The 20,159-nt window shown below is 32.9% G+C and overlaps 2 protein-coding genes across 2 annotated transcripts in view; both read right to left on the bottom strand.

The window, feature by feature from the left end:
- The window catches only part of LOC145303826 (N-acetylgalactosamine kinase-like), a 213,983-nt gene that overhangs the window by 165,691 nt on the left and 28,133 nt on the right, over nt 1–20,159 (bottom strand). The gene's annotated exons all lie outside the window — the stretch shown is intronic.
- On the bottom strand, nt 3,571–19,650 carry LOC145303822 (uncharacterized). The gene is made up of 17 exons (XM_080145459.1): nt 19,531–19,650; nt 18,921–19,073; nt 18,468–18,577; nt 17,479–18,025; nt 16,952–17,226; nt 16,489–16,575; nt 14,866–14,991; nt 13,962–14,003; nt 13,263–13,341; nt 12,501–12,574; nt 8,550–8,639; nt 7,795–7,855; nt 7,227–7,333; nt 6,238–6,307; nt 5,689–5,752; nt 4,500–5,217; nt 3,571–3,957 (listed from the first exon to the last, which is right to left on the bottom strand). Exons 2-17 carry the CDS (start codon nt 19,036–19,038, stop codon nt 3,586–3,588), a joined length of 2,940 nt encoding a protein of 979 aa, XP_080001585.1. The 5' UTR covers nt 19,039–19,073; nt 19,531–19,650; the 3' UTR covers nt 3,571–3,585.

The raw sequence follows: 20,159 nt of genomic DNA on the forward strand, positions 1-20,159 counted from the left end.
GACATATCTAAAGAAAAAATTTAAACCTGCCTGCAGATTCAGGTGCTGCAGGCCTCCAGGTCCACTCTGGACAGGCAAAAAATCAAACTTTTTATTTGAAGAGTTAAATCAACTTATAAAACTGAAGATACATCTTTTTGGATGTTATTAACACATTTAAAGAAAGGATTAAAATCGGCCTCCAGGTTCAGGTCCACTCTTGACAGGTAAAAAATTAGAATTTCTTATTTAGAGAGTTAGAGGTAAGTTTTAAAAAAACATTAGGTAGTTATTTGTTTATTTGAAGATGAAAAAATTAAACCGGCGTCCAGGTTCAGGTGCTGCTGGCTTCCAGGTAACTTTGGAGGCTATTTTCAGGTATATTTCTTATTTATGTAATTTTACCTCCTACTTTTTTTCTACTCTATATTTGTATAGACCTGGTAGTTATCATATTCATTGAAACTTTTTGATGGATCCTAGTGACTGCTGTTGGCCGTTGGCCAGGTAAATATCCAGAAAGGTAATTTTTTAATTTAGAGGAAAGGTATGTTTATAAAAAATGGTTAAATAAGATAATATTGTAAAATTAATCATGTAATGCTTCAAAATGTGTGTCCAGACAGGCTCCAGGTCCATAAATTTCACTATATATTATATTTTAACCTTATTCTATTTAGAAAACTTTTTTCTAAATTCTAAAAAAAACATTTGAGATATTCACCTGGCCGGCAACAACCAGCGTTCACCAGGATCCAGGTAAAAGTGTCACTTTCCATATAAAAAGTATCAATGTATATGATACCTACCATGTTTTAAAACCTTATAATAGGAATTTAATTTTTACCTGTCCAGAGTGCACCTGGAGGCCTGCAGCACCTGAACCTGGAGGCCGATTTTAATTTTTTTCTTCAAATATGTCAATAATATCAAAAATATGCATATTCTGTTTTATAAGTTGACCTCTAACTCTTCAAATAAAAAATTTGATTTTTTACCTGTCCAGAATGGACCTGGAGGCCTGCAGCACCTGAACCTGGAGGCCAATTTTATTTTTTTTCTTCAAATATGGCAATAACATAAAAAAAGATGCATTTTCTGTTTTATAAGTTGACCTGTAACTCTTCAAATAAAAAATTTGATTTTTTACCTGTCCAGAGTGGACCAGGAGGCCTGCAGCACCTGAACCTGGAGGCCGATTTTAATTTTTTCTTTAAATATGTCAATAATATAAAAAAATATGCATATTTTTTTTCAAAAGTTTACCTCTATCTCTCTTCAAAAAAAAATTTGATTTTTTACCTGTCCAGAGTGGACCTGGAGGCCTGCAGCACCTGAACCTGGAGGCTGATTTTATGTTTTCTTCAAATATGTCAATAATATCAAAAAAAGATGCATATTCTGTTTTATCAGTTGACCTCTAACACTTCAAATAAAAAAATTTGATTCTTTTACCTCTCCAGAGTGGACCTGGAGGCCTGCAGCACCTGAACCTGGAGGCCGATTTTAATTTTTTTCTTCAAATATGTCAATAATATAAAAAAATATGCATATTCTGTTTTATAAGTTGACCTCTAACTCTTCAAATAAAAAACTTGATTTTTTACCTGTCCAGAGTGGACCTGGAGGCCTGCAGCACCTAAACCTGGAGGCCGATTGTATTTTTTTCTTCCGATATGTCAATAACATCCATAAAGATGCATATGTTGTTTAATAATTTGATCTCTAACTCTTCAAACAAAATTTTTCTTAAAATTTTATCTGTCCAGAAACCACCTTCCAGCCTGCAGCACCTGAACCTGGAGACCTATCCAAAAAATGATTAAATATACGTGAAGTACTACCCAAAAGTAAACTTTTATCCCAAATAACCTATAGTCTCACATCAATACCTAGCCTAATAATCACGGATTACGCGAAAGTGACAAAACTTCCCCCCCCCCCCCCCTTATTATTATTCTAATTATGGTTGTTGTCTAATTAAATTAGTATTCTATTATTACCATAAAAAAGCAAAATTAATGTACAAAGTTATAGGGTAATTCAAAGGAAAGTAAAGTGAGGCGCGAACCGGGTAAAAAAATCTGACATCATCTACTAAAATAAACATCTTATTTATGCAAATTTTTTTGGAATTTAAGAAATAATGAAAATACTGAATCATGAAAATTTCCAAAAACTGAAAAATACTGAATAAAATTTTCAAATACTGAATATTCAGTATTTACTGAAAATACTGAAGCCCCAATTTCCAAATACTGAAGAATACTGAAGATTTTCAGTATACTGAAGAATATGGCCACGCTGTATCTGCCTATGACCTATAATAAAGATGCTCTGAAAAGATGCAGATACATAATTTGCGACTGTAGCGTAACATATAGAGAATCCGCTTGTTAGGGAAGTGCGAATTGGTTTCGAATCTCGGCCCAAACCGTGTCATAACTAAAGACTTTAAAAGTTTCATTAATGTTTCTATGTCACATGTGTGGTATCAATAGTAAGAGAAGGGGGAATACTTTGACTTAAAACAGGCGCTACTCATTAATATGCACAGTTTAGTGCTCTGGGACTTACTATAAAAGTTTTAGCCCTAAGTTCTTACTAATCATCCCCATAGATATTTCAGAGAATGTACAGAGATCATTAATATTAAGTTGACTAGAAATCATCCAACTTGTTCCTCCTTGATAGTTACATCTTTACTATCCTTCAAGATAGAATTAATTGGATATACACTTGCTCATTTATATCATAGTCAAAAAACTTCCTTAAACTAAGTTGTATGGAATATTACCTACTGTTTTAAGGGATCTTAGGTAACTCTAGGACATCTATAAACACACATGCATCCAAATACTTTATAGTATACTACAACTTTTTGTATAATTTTTAAACTAAATAACACCAAGGATATAACAGTGGCTGATTATAATGTCTTCCAACCAACTAATAAGTGTATGATTTTGGAGGGAACAAAGGTTGTAGATTTTAGGAGGCATTATGAAAAAATCTCCCTTATTAAGTAACAAAAGTCAATTCAACAACTTTACAATATATGCCAATTGAAAAATAATATAATTTCCTTTTTCAAGTCATTAATCTGCATGATCAGTTCCAAATTTCTTTCAACTTTCTCTTTAACCTTCTCTTCCTCTTTGCCCAATAAATCTTCCAGTTCAGATGCAGTTCTATTTTCTTCCTGAGCAGCTGCTAACGAAGCAGTAAGTTCGAGGATTTTAGCTTCATATGCAAGCTTTGTTTCTTGATTTGCTTTGGTCAATTTGATGTTTTCTTCTTGTAACTTTTTAATCTCTGAATATAGGTGTAATATTCATGATTAAAAACAAAGAAATCCTTATATTTTAATAACCATACAGCACTATTCTATAAAACTATCATAAGTAAAATTATTAAATCCTTTTTTTGACACTTATTTCTAAAATTGTGTGTTTTAGATTTAAATAAGGCGTTTGATAAATATTCTTATCTTAATTAGATATACTTAAAGGTCTTTAACTATTGAACGCCTGATGAATTTCAAGGTAATAAAATAGAAAGTGTCTTTCTTTAACTAATTTGATTTTAACTTAAAAAGTTTTTTTTTCATGAACACTTTCCTTTATCAATATCGGTCAGGTTTAATTCGGATTTTTTACTATTCTTTAATTCAACAACTTCTTTCTTAAGATTCCCCATGTCTAATTTAGCTTGTTTAAGATTGTTGTCAGCTTTGTTCAAATCAATTGACAACTTTTGGGAGCGAGCTTGAGTTACATTCAATTCATTATTCAGATTTTGGATAATTCTATCCTTTTCTGCCAAAGACTTGGTAGTTGATTCATTACATGCTTTGACTTCATTGAGTTGAGCAGTAAGCTTGTCGGTGTTTGACAGAGCATTGTTTACTTGCATTTTTAGGTTAGAGATTGTAAAATCTATTTCACCAGTTTCTGCTTGTTGACTAGTTTCATAATTCTATAACAAAATTAAAATTATTTAAAATATGGGAGGGCTCAACAGACGGACAAAGTTATAAAATAGATATTATAAGAATAATCAGTAGACATGTCTTCTCCTAAAGCAGCTGGCAAAGTTAATTTCGTCCAAAAAACTAAATTTCCAACATAGTACCATGGACAGGCGGCAGACATCCAAATAAGTGGCAGAGTAGATAATCTTACTTAAAGCAATCTTTACAAAAGTCAGTTGTATATTTTTAATTCGGCCAGCCAACTAATCCTATTCTTACAATAGCATTTGAAGGCATATACTTGGTAAAAAGTTTATGAGTAGCCCCCAACAGAAAAAAATTGTAGAATATACAGTGGTGTATATTCTGCACAGGATTAATTTTTTTCAACAGCCGCCGCCAAAATTTTTAAAAATTTTCCCTCCTTGTTCTCTTTTCATAATAGCTTTTTTCCTTTCCTTACCGCAACTTCCTTAGCAGGGAAAACCTTGCAGAATATACACCCCTGAGATTATAGTAATGTAATCTGAACAAATCTTGAGATTACCTTTTTCATATTTTCTTCCATGTTAGCATATTTACTTTCCTGGGACTGAATAATTCCTTCCAATTCAGTAATTTTATCTTTATATTGCTGAATAGTTGATTCCAGATCTTTAATACAATTTGTCTTCTTTTTAAGTTCATTTTGAAGTTGTAAAAATTCTCTGTTATTTCTAGCAAGATTGTAGTATGTTTCCAGTTTCTCATTCAATAACTGAATTGTTTTTGCTTTTTCTTCTAATTCAACTTTCAGCTTGTTTAATTCATGAGGAGTAGCAACATTGTCAGTTGTATCTTTATTAGTCTCATCTCGTTTCTCAGTATTATCTTGATTGTTTTTCAGCTTTTTAATCTCTTCTTCTTTTTCCCTGATTTTTTCTTGGTTGCTTTTAATGGTCTCATTGAGACTGTTGATTTTAGCTTCTTTAACCACATTCTTTTCTTTTTCTTGTGTCAGTTGTAAATTTATTTCTTTAACTCTATCAAATCCTCTTTGTTTGCTCTCCTTGGCTGTTTCTGCTCGATCTTTTATGGTTTTGTCTTTCATTGCAATTTTCTCTTCCAAATTTTTTATATTCATCACTTGCTTGTTTATAATGCTGTCTTTTTTTGACTGCATACTACTTAGAGCTCTTTTCTCTTTGTCAAGTGACTTCTTGAGTGCAACTATTTCAGCTTTAAGTTCTGTAATTACTTTGTTCTCCAATTCAGCAACTCTGCCACTAAAAAATAGTAAAAAAGATGATATGTTTTAAAAAATTAAGAGAAAAAAAACATTTTAAAAACAGCCAAGATTCGCCACAAAAGCGACAGTAAGACTACTATATTACTTAGGTAAAGTCTTTAAAAACTACAATGGAAAATTGAAAACTAACTTTTTGACAACACAGTTTTTTTGGGTCTTTAGAATCATTCAAATGATACAAAAGGTGCAAAAATACCGAAAGAGAGGAGCCGGGACAATGGCCTATTTATTAGTCCTAAAAGTTTTATAATAACGTTTTCTTATTCGTTATCTTAACATCTTTGGGGACTTTTATTGGATTTTGATTGGTTGCTTTATTAAGTTAAGTGTCTAAACGTTTTAACCTCTAATTGTAATCTACACAAGGAGTAATTTTGTGTCTTAACATTGGGGCTGTACATCAATTTATTGGCCATTGTCTTATCCCTTTGATCCCTGTTAAAAATACCTTGTTTCTTTCAGTTGTTCTTTCTTTGAAGGATGCCTCTTGCGTCCAGGCTGATTGCTAGTTCCTGAAAATTTATTGTTTGCAAAACCAATATTTGTATTCATGGGCATTATGGAGGATTATGAATGCTTTCACTAAAAACCTATTTCTAATCCACTGAAATACCCCACTTTTTTTTTCTCCAAAAAATACAACTCATTAAAAAATGTACCTATATTAATATCCACAATTTTTTTAATATCCTGCCTTAATTTTCTTATACCTTGGTGATATAAATCAATTATAATTCTAGTCTTCCAAGAATGATGAATGGTTTTTAAAAATTGTGAAAACTTTATGGTGTCGGCCATGTTTTTCAGTTTAACAAGATCAATTTTCATGAAAATTGATCTAAGAGGGTTAGAAATGTTGGGTGGAGCCTATCACTGAGCAATAATTTTTTTTTAAGGATGGCTCCAAATTAGATTCATTTCCGATGAAATAGAACCTGTTCTAAGCAATACTGAAAAATCATGTATACAATGCGATTAATAACTACATATTGCTCACCTTGAACTGATTCTGATTGTTTTGAGTCCAATGACTCGACAATGATAACCTCGTCATCAGATACATTGTTCTGATAATTACAAATCATTTTTCTCGTATTCATTCGAATCCGGTGGATAGGAACCGGTTCTCATCCATATGAAAAAAACTATGTCTAGCACCGAATTATATCCAACTTTCTACGAATATAAAAATTTACAATCATAAGATTAAAACCAGTTTTTTTTAGCCGGTGCCAACGGCACCTCAGGGCTAACAAAAACTAGTTTTAATCTTATAATTGTACCATTCTATATCCGCGGAAAGCCGTTTATAATACGATGCGAGAAATAACAATTAATGTATTTATTGTAACGCCCAAATTATGTCCTGAATAATAATAAGTTTCTTATCTTATTCTACAAAATTTGTTGCCCCCCTGGGAAGCAGATTAAATACTAAATTAAAAACATTTGTCAACAATTTTAGTGGATTTCGAACCCCGTTTGAACACTTTAAAATTTAAAAAAAAAGAGTGATAACCATATTTGTGCCAGGTATAGACTTACAGATAATGTTTAAAATTGTTAAAGGTTTATTCTCCTGAGGCTTAAGGGCAACTGAGGTGCGGCTGCCGAGCCCTTATAAAGTAAATTTAGAGAAAAGCATTACAATTTAATTGAAATGACGAAAAACTGTTATTTTTCAAAACTTATAAGGTATTTTGTTAGTGTATTTAGTATTTTTTTGTGCAAAGATACAATTACACAGCTTTGATTGAAATTTAAATAACCATTTGATTTATTGATTCTGTTGTTATTAAAGAAAATTTCTTTCCAGTATGTTTTCAAAACCGATTGATATCCGTTGGATTATAACGTATTTTGAGCCATACTGAAAAATCATGTATAGTATCGTATCATAGACAATCTCTCACGAAAAATAACTATTCCAGTGAGACTTATCAAAGACAAAACTATCTTTCAAATAAACATTTAAAATGATTTTTCCTTGCTGATAAGACATTGCAGTTCTTTCACTTGAGCTCTACTCTTCTCCAAGTCTTGTTCTACAAGAGCTATTTTACCATTTTTGCCATCAACTTCTGCCTTGAGCTCTAGCAATCATTGACAGCTTATTTTTTTGGAAATAGATTATAAAGTACACAACAAATAATAAAGATTAATAATGAATACAGCAGAAATATTGATGGATGTAGAATATACGAAATATTTCGATATTCTAAAAGGGAAAAATTGTCGTCACTTAAGGCTAACATGGACATTGTTTATTGGTCAGTTCGTTCATCCAGTAGAGGGGAGGGGGTAAAGGATTGCTATTTTATCCAGCTATGAGTTTACCTTTTTTAAGAGAACATCAAAATCTCAATTAAGATCCAAGTAATAATAAATCCATTAAATAAGGTGATGATAACAAACACAACATTAGAAATGGCTCAATGTTTGAAAAAATCTGGACTTTAATAAACCCTTCCAACCTGCCCAAAGTACTTAACAGCACATACCACTTTAACGCGCATTTTCTCTAGTAGACCATTATCAACATAAGCTGTTATGCCTGCTATTTTAGATTCTAGTGTTGAGATCCTGGCATCCTTCGCATCCAGAACTTCTTTTGCCTTGGCATTAGTAAATATAAAGATAAGTATGGATTTTTTACATGTCCCATGAAATCCAAATATTATCTGACAAAATATAATAAACTACCTACTGACAGGACTTAATTATTATATTCAAATTAAACTTGCCCGGCCTTTGGTTGAGTGATAAAAATATAAAAGTATCACACCAAAGGTTTAACTGGTTCAAAATTTTAATAGTCCATCCAAGTAACAAAACTTGACCTTTGTTCCTGTTATTTAGCTTTAATATTTAATAAACATACTATGGATACTATCCATTCACCAACAATGTCAGTCAATGATAATGTATTGTAAAGCATTTTAGTAAACATTTTTTTAGTATCTATAGTCTGACGCTGTATGGATAAGATTAAAATCTAATGCACAATTTCACCAAGTAGGTATAGGTTTCCATTTGAACACAATGTGCCTTTTAAGCACTAATACACCCCATTTTTTGAAAATAGGAGAGGGGGGGGGGGCGTTTTTTCTCTGTGCATGACATACTCGAGGGAAGGGGCCTAACCCTACGGGGCTATCCTGATTCCAATATAACCTAACCTAACCTGAATTAATAAACAAACGATTTATTTTCTAAATAAGGACATCCAGTGTAAAAAAGCGCCAATAATCGTAATTCCGTATAAACAAGCATAAAATATTGTCTTTATACTTATCACAATATTCCTACCTTATCAACAATTCCCTGTCTCTGTTTTTTCAGCTTAGTAATGCATTTTTCCAGAACAGCTTTGCTCTTTTCCATCTTTTCTATGTCAGCCTAAAAAGAGACAATTATGTTTATAAATAAGTAGTACAGCATAAGGATCTAAGCAATAAAACCAGTGTTTCGGAGCCGGAGCCGGGAGCAGCAACATTTTTGGTGGAGCCGGATCCGGAGCCGTATTTTTCGTTAAAAACGGCTCCGGCTCCGGATTAGCTAAAAATGATTTGGCAACGGTCTATTTCCATATAATAAACTGAAAAACTATTGTTACTTAACAAATAGACACACATCCTTCTACTTTTATATAGCTTTAATCAAATAAAAGCAAAATATTTTATATTATTTACTTTATTTTATCAAATTCAATAATGAAAAAAAATTGATATATTAATTTTAAGGTAGGAGCCGGAGCCGCATCAAAATTATACGGCTCCGACACCCTGAATAAAACAATGGCCGAAAATTTGATTATCATTCCCAATGATGACACACAAAATTACCCCATCTATAGATTGCAATTAGTGGTTTAATCGGCTGGACACTAAACTTTATGAAATAACAAGTCAAAAAGGGGGGGGGTCCGTAATGACATCTATTCGTAAACCGTGAGCAAAATAGTCTAAATATTTAGCTAGACCCTTCAAACTTGGTATATAAGCCTAGTCCTATAGGTATTACATCTAAATGGCAAAAAAATTCAAAATTTTTTATTTTAAGGTTAGGTTAGGTAAGAAAAACCCTGCGGAAATGGGGTTTTTAGGCTTTTTTTGGTCTATTTTGATGTAGAAACTTACCTTAAATTGTTTTTTCTTAGGGTTTTAACTTAAATACACTGTGTCTATTCATATGGACATTATTTAAGATGATTCAGCAAGTCTTGGACCGACTCGAGGGGGCTAGGTGGGTTGCCCGCAGGGGTTAAGTGCATTTTTCCCAATATATATGTTGTGATACATCAAATTATAGGTTTTTTAGGTCAAGGAACTCAAATTCAGAGCTAAAATAAGCATTAGACTAATCTGAGGCTAGCCCCAGCGGGCTAGGTTGGTGGCCCGCAGGGGTTAAGTGCATTTTTTCCAATATATATCTTGTTATATATCAAAATATAGGTTTTTTAGGTCAAGAAACTCAAATTCTCAGCGAAAATTAGCATTAAACTAACCTGAAGCTAACCCTCTGGGCTAGGTTGGTTTTCTGCAGGGCTTAAGAGCATTTACCTAACCTAACCTAGAAAATTACATATATTTTTACAGGTTTTTCTTGAATAAACTGTGTCTATTAATGAGGACTTTATTTAAGATGATCCAGCAAGTCGGGGACTGACCCCAGCGGGCTAGGTGGGTGGCCCGCAGGGGTTAAGTGCATTTTTCCCAATATACATGTTGTGATACATCAAATTATAAGTTTTTTAGGTCAGTAACTCAAATTCAGAGCTAGAATTAGCATAAGATTAATCTGAGCTAGCCCCAGCGGGCTAGGTTGGTGGCCCGCAGGGGTTAAATGCATTTTTTTTTAAAGTATGTGTTGTCATACATCAAATTATAGGTTTTTTTAGGTCTTTACAGCTAATAAAAGCATCAGACTAATCTGAAGCTAGCACCAGCGGGCTAGGTGGGTTGCCTGCAAGTCTTAAGTGCATTTTACCTAACCTAACCTTACTTGTTTTTTTTTAGGGTTTTTTTCTGGAATAAACTGTGTCTATTTATGAGAACATTATTTAAGATGATCAAGCAAGTCGGGGACTGACCCCAGCAGGCTAAGTGGGTGGCCCGCAGGGGTTAAGTGCATTTTTAAAAAGTATGTGTTGTCATACATAAAATTATAGGTTTTTTAGGTTCAGAAATTCAAATTTAGAGCTAATAATAGAATCGGACTAATCTGAAGCTAGCCCCTGTGGACTAGGGGGGTTGCCTGCAAGGCTTAAATGCATTTTACCTAACCTAACCTAGAATCTTACTCTTTTAAAGGATTTTTAATTGAATAAACTGTGTCTATTCATAAGAACATTATTTAAGATGATCCAGCAAGTCAGGGACTGACCCAGGCGGGCTAGGTTTTACTTAGATACACAGTGTTCATTCCTAAAGCCATCATTTAAAAGATTCTTCATACAGAAGGCTGACCCAAGGCCCACAGGGGGTTAATTAAATTTTTCAAAAGTATTTACTGCATCATACTACAGTTTTGGTTAGGTCAAGAAGCTGCGCTAAAATAAGATTTTTCAGATTCTGATGATTTGAGATAAAAAAATTTTAGTTTCTTGACCTAAAAAACCTAGGTATAATTTGATGTATGACAACACATACTTTAGAAAAAATGCACTACACCCCTGTGGGCCACCCACCTAGCCCACTGGGGTCGGTCCCCAACTTGCTGGATTATCTAAAATAATGTCCTTATTAATAGACACAGTTTATTTAAGGAAAAAAACAAAAGAATAAGTAAGTTTCTAGGTTAGGTTAGGTAAAATGCACATAAGCCCTGCGGAAAATCTACCTAGCCCGCGGGAGGTAGCTTCAGGTAAGTCTTATGCCAATTTTAGCTCTGAATTTGAGTTTCTTGACCTTAAAAACCTATATTTTGATACATAACAAGGTATATATTGGAAAATAATGCATTTAACCCCTGCGGGCCACCGACCTAGCCCGCTGGGGCTAGCTTCAGATTAATCTTATGCTAATTCTAGCTCTGAATTTTAGTTACTGACCTAAAAAACTTATAATTTGATGTATCACAACATATATATTGAGAAAAATGCACTTAACCCCTGCGGGCCACCCACCTAGCCCGCTGGGGTCAGTCCCCGATTTGCTGGATCATCTTAAATAAAGTCCTCATTAATAGACACAATTTATTCAAGAAAAACCTGTAAAAATATAAGTAAGTTTCTTGGTTAGGTTAGGTAAATGCTCTGAAGCCCTGCAGAAAACCAACCTATCCCGGGGGGGTTAGCTTCAGGTTAGTCTAATGCTAATTTTCGCTGAGAATTTGAGTTTCTTGACCTAAAAAACCTATATTTTGATATATAACAAGATATATATTGGAAAAATGCACTTAACCCCTGCGGGTCACCAACCTAGCCCGTTGGGGCTAGCTTCAGATTAGTCTAATGCTTATTTTAGCTCTGAATTTGAGTTCCTTGACCTAAAAAACCTATAATTTGATGTATCACAACATATATATTGGGAAAAATGCACTTAACCCCTGCGGGCAACCCACCTAGCCCCCTGGGGTCGGTCCAAGACTTGCTGAATCATCTTAAATAATGTCCATATGAATAGACACAGTGTATTTAAGTTAAAACCCTAAGAAAAAACAATTTAAGGTAAGTTTCCACATCAAAATAGACCAAAAAAAGCCTAAAAACCCCATTTCGGCAGGGTTTTTCTTACCTAACCTAACCTTAAAATAAAATTTTTTGGATTTTTTGCCATTTAGATGTAATACCTATAGGACTAAGCTTATATACCAAGTTTGAAGGGTCTAGCTAAATATTTAGACTATTTTGCTCACGGTTTACGAATAGATGTCATTACGGACCCCCCCCTTAATTTAAGTGCCCTAAGTTGTTAAGCCATCGAATAAGAAATTTTTATTATAAAACTTTAGGTACTGTCCAACTGAGCAAAGCAACAATAAGATGACTACAAAAAAAAAAACAAATCAGATATTTCCTACCTATAAAAACTTCACAGTTCTTTTCTACTTAAGATCAGATGTAAAAAACAAGGATGAAAACATAACAAGCAAAAAATTGGAAAAAAAACAAATACCAAGGAAAATCAAACCCAATTTTAAGGTATATTTACCAAAATCAAGTAATAAAGTATTACACCAAAATCTTTACTACTTTTATTTTACAAACTTTCCTAACATAGCGATTACCAGTAAAATTAGCTTGACCTCACAAGATACCTTATATCCTTGAGAAGATGAGATACACTTGGTGACTATTTCATCCACAAATCTTTCAACTCGAACAAGTTTTTCTAAAAAAAATACGTAGTACATAAAAACGGGCAGGTTTTGGATGTATATTTGCTGCGCTTCTAATTTGTGTAGTCTTATTGGTTGTCTGTCCATAAACCAACGATTTGACAAAATTAGAACTTAGGTTTACATACACTATCCACAATTGTTTCCAGGGCTCGGCAGCCGCGCGACAACCGCCTGTAAGCCTGAGAAAAATCAAACTTACAACTTAAAAAAATCATCTGGAAATTTAGACCTCCAAGCAACGGGATTAAATTTGAGGCTTAGTCGCGGCTGACAAGCCCTGCTTATTTCCAAATTCACATAACGAACTTATTTCTAGCCCCTTGCAGGATTTCTAATCTCACATGGCTCTTTTCACCATATCATAACTTAAAATAAGCATCAACAATAGTACTTAAATGGCTAAACTTGTTTTTTATGAACTTCTTGGAACTTACCTAGCGAAAAAATAAAGCTTTTTACATTAGAATAAAACACAAAGGGAGAAAGGATTAAATAATAACTGTATTTCCCTATCGCAATGACCTTTCGCCGATTCTCAATTGGGTCTTTGAAAATCAACCAATGGTAACGGGAATATTAACATAGTAAAAAAAAATTGGCTATCAGACGAAAAAGGTCATTGAAAAAAGGGGGTAGTTATCTGTATATACATCTATACTATAGATCTGTTCTTCTTACCTAGAGAGTTGAGTGAATTTGGATTTTTTCCCATTTCTTTGTCAATCACTTCACTTGTCACGTTAAGCTCCTCTTTAACCTGAACATTTAAATATGATTATATGCAAATTCATACATTGAGTTCTATTAAAACAAGATTTGTTTTCATAAAAACCTGTGCCAGAATTTTAGAAATAAAAACAGTCAGACGGTGAATCTAAGGAACGAATAATTACAAAATGTGTTACACATAAGGAGGCCTATGATTTCAAGGTCTTTGAGGCATTAGAAAAACAAAACTACATATGTAGATGATTTATTTCAAGTCATAGTAAGAAGCATTTAAATGCTATGTAGAATAAATTTTACAGCATGGCTTCAAAAACGATTAATATCCTTTGGATTAGAACCGGTTCTTAGCCATATTTATAAATTATGTAAAGCAACGTATTATATCCAGTTTTTGAAGAATATAAAAATGTACAATCAGTTTTTTAGCCCGTGCCTTCGGCATCTCGGGGATAAAACAAACTAGTTTTATTATATTAGTTCAAAAGTTGTACTTTTTGAAAAATCCCGGAAAGCTGTTTATAATACGATGCGATAAATAACTATAACAGCATAAAACAATAAAACCTTTTATACCTATGTCAGAAACATAATGAAAAAAAATCAATTATAAAATAAATTACAAATACAGAATTCAACAAATGATCTCACCTTAGCCCACGCAGTGATAACCAAATTTACCACTGTCCCTAACCTGTAATACATTGGAAAATCTTATTTTTTTTTGTTGATTATTTTACATTTATATAATTGGAAGATTTTTAAACGGCTGTATTAGGAGCAGCCAAACCCAAACTGGTTTAAAGGAAACGTAGCCACTTTTCTCGGTCCTGAATACCTAATGTTTTTATCTAAACAAGGATGACAACATCCATAAAAGCGAAGCTCTGAAACAATATGACAGACGAACATTCACTTTTGTTGAGTGTCAGAACTGAATATACAAAATATAAAAAAATATAAGGTTTGACAAAATTATACGTAAATTTGTTGTAAAACTTCTGAAATACAGAATTCTGTTTAAGAACATACTTACATTTTTAATACTTGATTATAGAGATGCTTTGCTCATAATATTGTACCTTATTGTAATAGGAATCAGTAATAAAAAAATCAGATTAATCGGATGTTTTTATCTCATAAAAAATTGTTATTAAAACAGTAAAAAAATCAACATGTTTAAAATGGACGTACGGACATTCTGGTAACGATTATAGGGTTGCTACGCTTTCTAAATCGTACCTAACTACTACAGGAATCACCATGCAAAGTTTGAAATCGATAGGACAATTCTAACTTGCCTAAATTAACGAATAAAAGCTAAGTATCTCGGACGGACCGACCCTAATTATAGAAAAGCTTCCCTTTTAAAAATGGTCCGTCTGCATGTTTTTGACAACACTAATTGGAGAAAAAATATCCAATTTTGTCTAGATAGTGATTTTTTACAGTGTTATCTCTTGGATTTTTTCTTAAATGATTTAATAACGGCATTTTATCTTGTACAAAAAGTAGTTTTTTTTTATCTAAAAATGTATAAAAATAAAATCTTTTCCCTGTTTTCAACATCTGACATTGTTCTTGTCAGCTGGCCAAACTGAGTCTCATAGTTGTCAAAATTACTTCCAATTTCGCCGATTTTCACCGACATGGCGTGTACTTGTGCGGCTGTCGATTTATTCTGACACGTTTTAAGCAATAATTTTCAATATTTTCTTATCAGTAGAGGAATTAAACTAATTAAACTATGATAATTGTGTATATTCACAGGGACGAAGGGGATATATAGCTGTAAATTACACTAGTACCCAAGTTTTATGACCACGTTATCCTATTCGTTAACTCAAAAACATTGGGTACCTACTTAAATTAAATTTTTAATGGTCGGTTTCAAATTAGTAGTGTGCAAACATTTAAACCAATAATTTTAATATAGCTGGGGAAATTATTTGTTTATCATTATTGAGGATGTTTATCAATTTACCGTCCATTATATCACCCCTCAAGAATGTAAAGTGTCCAGTTTAATAAGTAAAACCTAAAAACAAGACATTAAGAATGTTTATCATTTCACCGTCCATTGTCTTATTCCTTACGAATGTATGATTACAATAGCGGCTTCACCCCTATCCTCTAGGGGCTTTGGCCCAAGAGGTATAATTACATCTTTTATTACCTGGAAATCCCCCACTCCATCACTATTTTAAACAAATGAAAAAAATGGCGGGGGGATTTTTTGTTTTTCAGTGGTTACCGAGATCTTAAGGGACAGACGGACAGACATCAAGCTACGTTGAATTAAAGATACAGTGTCCAATTAAATTAGTAAAAACCTAAAAATAAGTGTTTAATCACTTCCACATGAAACATAATATATGCCTAAGTAGAGCATAACTCCACCTCAAATAAACGAAAAAAGATTATACTAATGATCAATAATCACGACTATTCAATAATCATAATCGCATATAATCACTGTCGGAAAATCAGGGATCTAAAGGGATAAGACAGTGGCCGATAAATTGATGTACATCCCTAATGATGAAACACAAAATTATCCAATCTGTAGATTAGAATTAGTGTTGAAAACTTTGAACACTCAACCTAATGATCCAACCAATCAAAATTAACTAAAGTCTCATTGTTGTTTAGCCAACCAATAAAAAAAACGTTCTTATAAAACTTTGGGGACAAGTGTAAAAAACAGCCCAATGTCCCCTTACTCCCTGAGTGTATATACTAATTAGAACTTGAAAACATGCCAATTCTGATACTATGAAGTGATTGATGTTCTGATTTAACACAATGCAATTCAGGCTAAACTGCAGATTTTGTAAAAAAAAAATAAGATATAACCAACAAGAGAAATAGATCGAAAATAATATTTGGGGGGAAAAATGTCGTTTTAGTTTAGGAGGGAGTAATTTTTTTTATTTGGAGGGTGGAGATACCTTGCCACGAAATAGTTAAAAACCTTCCCTGGACTTACAAGAAGCTTCACTGCAAAGTGGGACCATATCTATTCAGTTACCGAGATCCTACGCTACAGACAAAAAAGCTAAATACTTTATATAAGAGGAAATAGGATAAGGCGCCGAGACATGGAAAAGGACAAATTAATTCTATCTAAACATTAATTGAGATTCATATTAAAAATTATGAGAAAAAAAATGCTTTCCGAAAGTCCAGCGATAGAGTTCTTGATTTGAGTTTGAATAGCCAGCAGTTTTTTGCATTTATCTTTTTCAACATTTAATTCTTTTTCCTGAAAATGAAAGAAAAAAAAAGAATAAAATTAACCATAATATAATGAAAATAACAATAATTTAATTAATATAAAAACCTCTCTTACCCCTCCTCCAATTTTGACAATAATGTGCAGAATGAGGACAGGGGGGGGGGGGATAACCCTTAGAGATAAATTGAGCTAATTTCAGATTTAAGCTTCTGTAGAGCCAAATTTAATTTTAAGATTATCGGTGACCGCCACTCTCGCCGTTTTCTGCCCCCGCCAAAATCTTTTTAAAATTCTCGTTTATCAAGGTATATCTTAAATTTAGTGCATGACCTTTGTCTATAAGTCCTAACTGTGCATGTTTCTAAGTTACGGATAAGAAAATTAATTAAAATATGTATCTTACCTTTTCTACTATTTCTCTTCCAAAAATGTCATTAATTCTTCTACCCTCATCATAAAGCATATCATATCTTCTTAATCTATCAGCTGTGGAAGTATCTACAGGCTTTGGTAATGACTTGTCCTCCTGAGGTTTACTTTTAATTTCAGCCAATGATTTTTCAGCAGAAGCCTTTTCATCCAAAGCTTTGGCTAATTTTTGTTTCAGCTCAGCTACTTCATTTTTGTCGTGTTCTTGTGTTTTATCAGATTTCAATTTTTTTGCCTCTTCCAACAAGCCTAAATGAGAAGGATAAAGAGATATTAAAACCAATATGTCAACAAATATACATGACAGTGTTTTTACTGGGCTACACAATGTTCTGTTCATTCATAGTTAAGGGAACCAAAGTTCTTTAGAAAAATGCTTTGCAACTCAAAGATAAGACGAAAACAATTACCAATTTTTAGTTATTTTAAATCAAACCCAAAACAAATCATATGTTAAAATCCAAATATTTTTTTTTCACAAAAAAAAAACACTTTAAGTACCTTTATTTTCTTCAGTCAACGTTCTCACATTGGTATTCAGTCGTTCGTTTTCTTTGATTAATACTTCTAAATTCTCGGAATTATCCCCAAATGTTTTGTTCTTGGCCTGTTCGGCAGTTAGTTGATTTTTTAACTCCTGGATTTTCTTGATATTTTCCATTTCGTCTTGGTCCGCCACAGTCTGTTGAAACATCATGTCACTCACCTTAGTTTCAAGCTCAGCAACTTTGCGTTTATTTTCTTCTGCATCCTTTCTCGATGCTTCAAGCTGATTCTTTAACTCTACAATTTCAGCATTGTGTTTGTTGGTGAGGGTATTTATCTGTTCATCTTTTTTCTTAATTTGTTCACGTTTGTGATTAAGACTTGTTGTAAGTGTATCTAGTTGATTCTTTAAATCAACTATTTCATCATTGTGATTCTTAGTAAGTGTGTTTATTTGTTCATCTTTTTTCTTACTCTCTTTTCTTTCCCAATTGAGAGATGTTGTCAGTTCATTCAGATTTTTTATCAGCTCCTGTGAGGTTTTTTCTTTTTGGTCTTTCAATTCCTAATCAAATAACATTTTAATGGGTCACGACATGTGGGGAAACTGGTGGAGGTTAATGGAAATAAAGGAAGGTGAATATATAGGTGTATATTTAAAAGGGTTGGCAATCCGCCCAATTTTTTAATCGGATTCGGATTCTTACAAAACTTCGCCTAAAAAAATAGCAGATTAATCCGTGGATTGCAGATTCTTTTTTTTGCGGATTGCGGATTCTAGCAATATTTCTAAAGGTCTTTTTAAATAAAAAAAATCTAGCCCCTACAGCTGTCATTTTCTAACCCTTACTTAACCTAAACTAGCCTAAAATAAGCATGAAAATTGCGTTTTGGGATTCTGGGTCCAAAAATTAGGCGGATTGCGAAGCCTAATATTTAAAATCATCCCCCAAAACTAACAAGAAAAAACAATAAACTTAATCATGACCACAAAAAAAGTTATTTTCCTGAAATTCCTTCAGAGCCTTTTCTTTTTCTTCATTCAACTGTTTAATGTCTTCTTCTAGCTTCGTTGTTTTGAAAGCTGTTCGTTCTTGTTCCCGACTTTCGTTCTCTTGAGGTAAGGTTTTAAATCAATTTCGTGGAAAAGTGTGTCGAGCACTTTTAAAACCATCCAGAAAACAAAACTAAGGAACATCATGAAAATGGTAACATAGGATTTTGGATGCATTTTGGCTTACTGTGGTGATTCGGTGAATTTAGAAGAAACGGTGCCAAACCAATGCGGTGCCCTTACCCTGCGGAGCTACCCAGGACCCAATATAACCTAACCTAAACTGCTAGAGTTATAAACAAACAAATTAAACCTAACACCAATTACTTTTAATCTATTTCAAAATAAAAAAAAAGGAATTAAAGAATCTTTTGTAATGAATATATAAATTGATAAAAAAAACCTTTATACAATGATTCATACAACTTTTCAAGACTGCTGATTTTGTCTGCCTTCTCATGGTTATCTTTTTCTAGGGCATCTATTATTGCTTGTGATTCAGCTTGTTTTTCAATCAACATCTTGTATTCTTCTGATAGTTTCTCAATGTTGATATCTGTATTGACAAATATAAGGAAATGATTGAAAAATCTTTCTCGTTGGATATCTATGATTGTACAGTGCATCCTTATATAAAAGTAAGTGTACCAAAGGATCTCGCAAACTGATATGGTTCTCCTTTTTATATAGGTTCAGTATTTAAATATTTCAGGGAGGGAATCACCGCCCTCCCAAGAGAAATAGTTCTATAAAGAAATTACCCACATAATTTTTTTACTTTATTCTCTTAAAATTAATAGTGGGGGGTCATCTCCCTTCCTTCCTGCAATTGCCTCTAGGGGCACTAGTAGTAAATGGAGGGCACACTAAAGAGCTGAATTTTTTCATGGGTCCATTTTAAGAGAAAAAAACAAGATCGTGTACAGAACATGAGCGAAAGGAATAGAAAAAACATGTTTTTGTTTATCGGCGAGATTAAAAAAAAATCTTAGATTCATTAGGTATATTTGTTCCTTTGCTTTCTTCTTCATTGTTTGAAATTGCGGATTTTTCAAAAGAATCCAAAAACTTGCTAATATCTGAATCACTGGAATCTTTTTTGATCTTCCTTGTCTTGAAAATATTTGCATCTTCTGCAAAGGGTTAATGTTCTTTAAAAAATTACTAGAACAGAACTGGCAAAGATTTACATAAAGAAAGTGGAATCTGTTTAGTGATCTCGTAAAACTAAGTTTTGAGTATTTTTAGAAACACACTTGTAAAATATTTGTCCAAGGCAAGGATGTCCAAACTTTTATATGAGGTGGATTTCTAAGGATTGACGTAGGTAATCTAATGTTGTTGTTTTTTAAATCGAGGGAGGAGAAATAATGTGATTTTAAGTTTGAGGGAGGTAAACAAACCTTACCCCCATTGGTACAAGGGACAATTGTATTTGAGCATTTGATGCTAAACTGTAAGCCTCAATTTAAAAAAAAATTCAATATTTGTGGACTTTAGACTTTGGCAAAGGATTTGATTAAGATACTGTTACACTTACATCTATGAATATATTTTACAACTTATTGGGAAATTAAAACGTTGTATTCCATATTGAAGCTTTTAATTAAGAAGCAAATTATCTTATTCAAAAGAATTTTGT

The sequence above is a fragment of the Acartia tonsa genome, chromosome 13, assembly GCF_053477335.1.
Source record: "Acartia tonsa isolate MP-2025a chromosome 13, ASM5347733v1, whole genome shotgun sequence".
Classification (NCBI taxonomy): Eukaryota; Metazoa; Arthropoda; class Copepoda; order Calanoida; family Acartiidae; genus Acartia; species Acartia tonsa.

Coding starts and splice junctions, on each gene's coding strand:
- LOC145303822 (XM_080145459.1), bottom strand. CDS start 19,038: ATGTTGATTGAAAAACAAGCTGAATCACAAGCAATAATAGATGCCCTA. Junction 13,342..13,961: donor TTATCACTGCGTGGGCTAAG/GTGAGATCATTT, acceptor TTAAATGTTCAG/GTTAAAGAGGAGCTTAACGT. Junction 5,218..5,688: donor GAACAACTGAAAGAAACAAG/GTATTTTTAACA, acceptor ACTATTTTTTAG/TGGCAGAGTTGCTGAATTGG.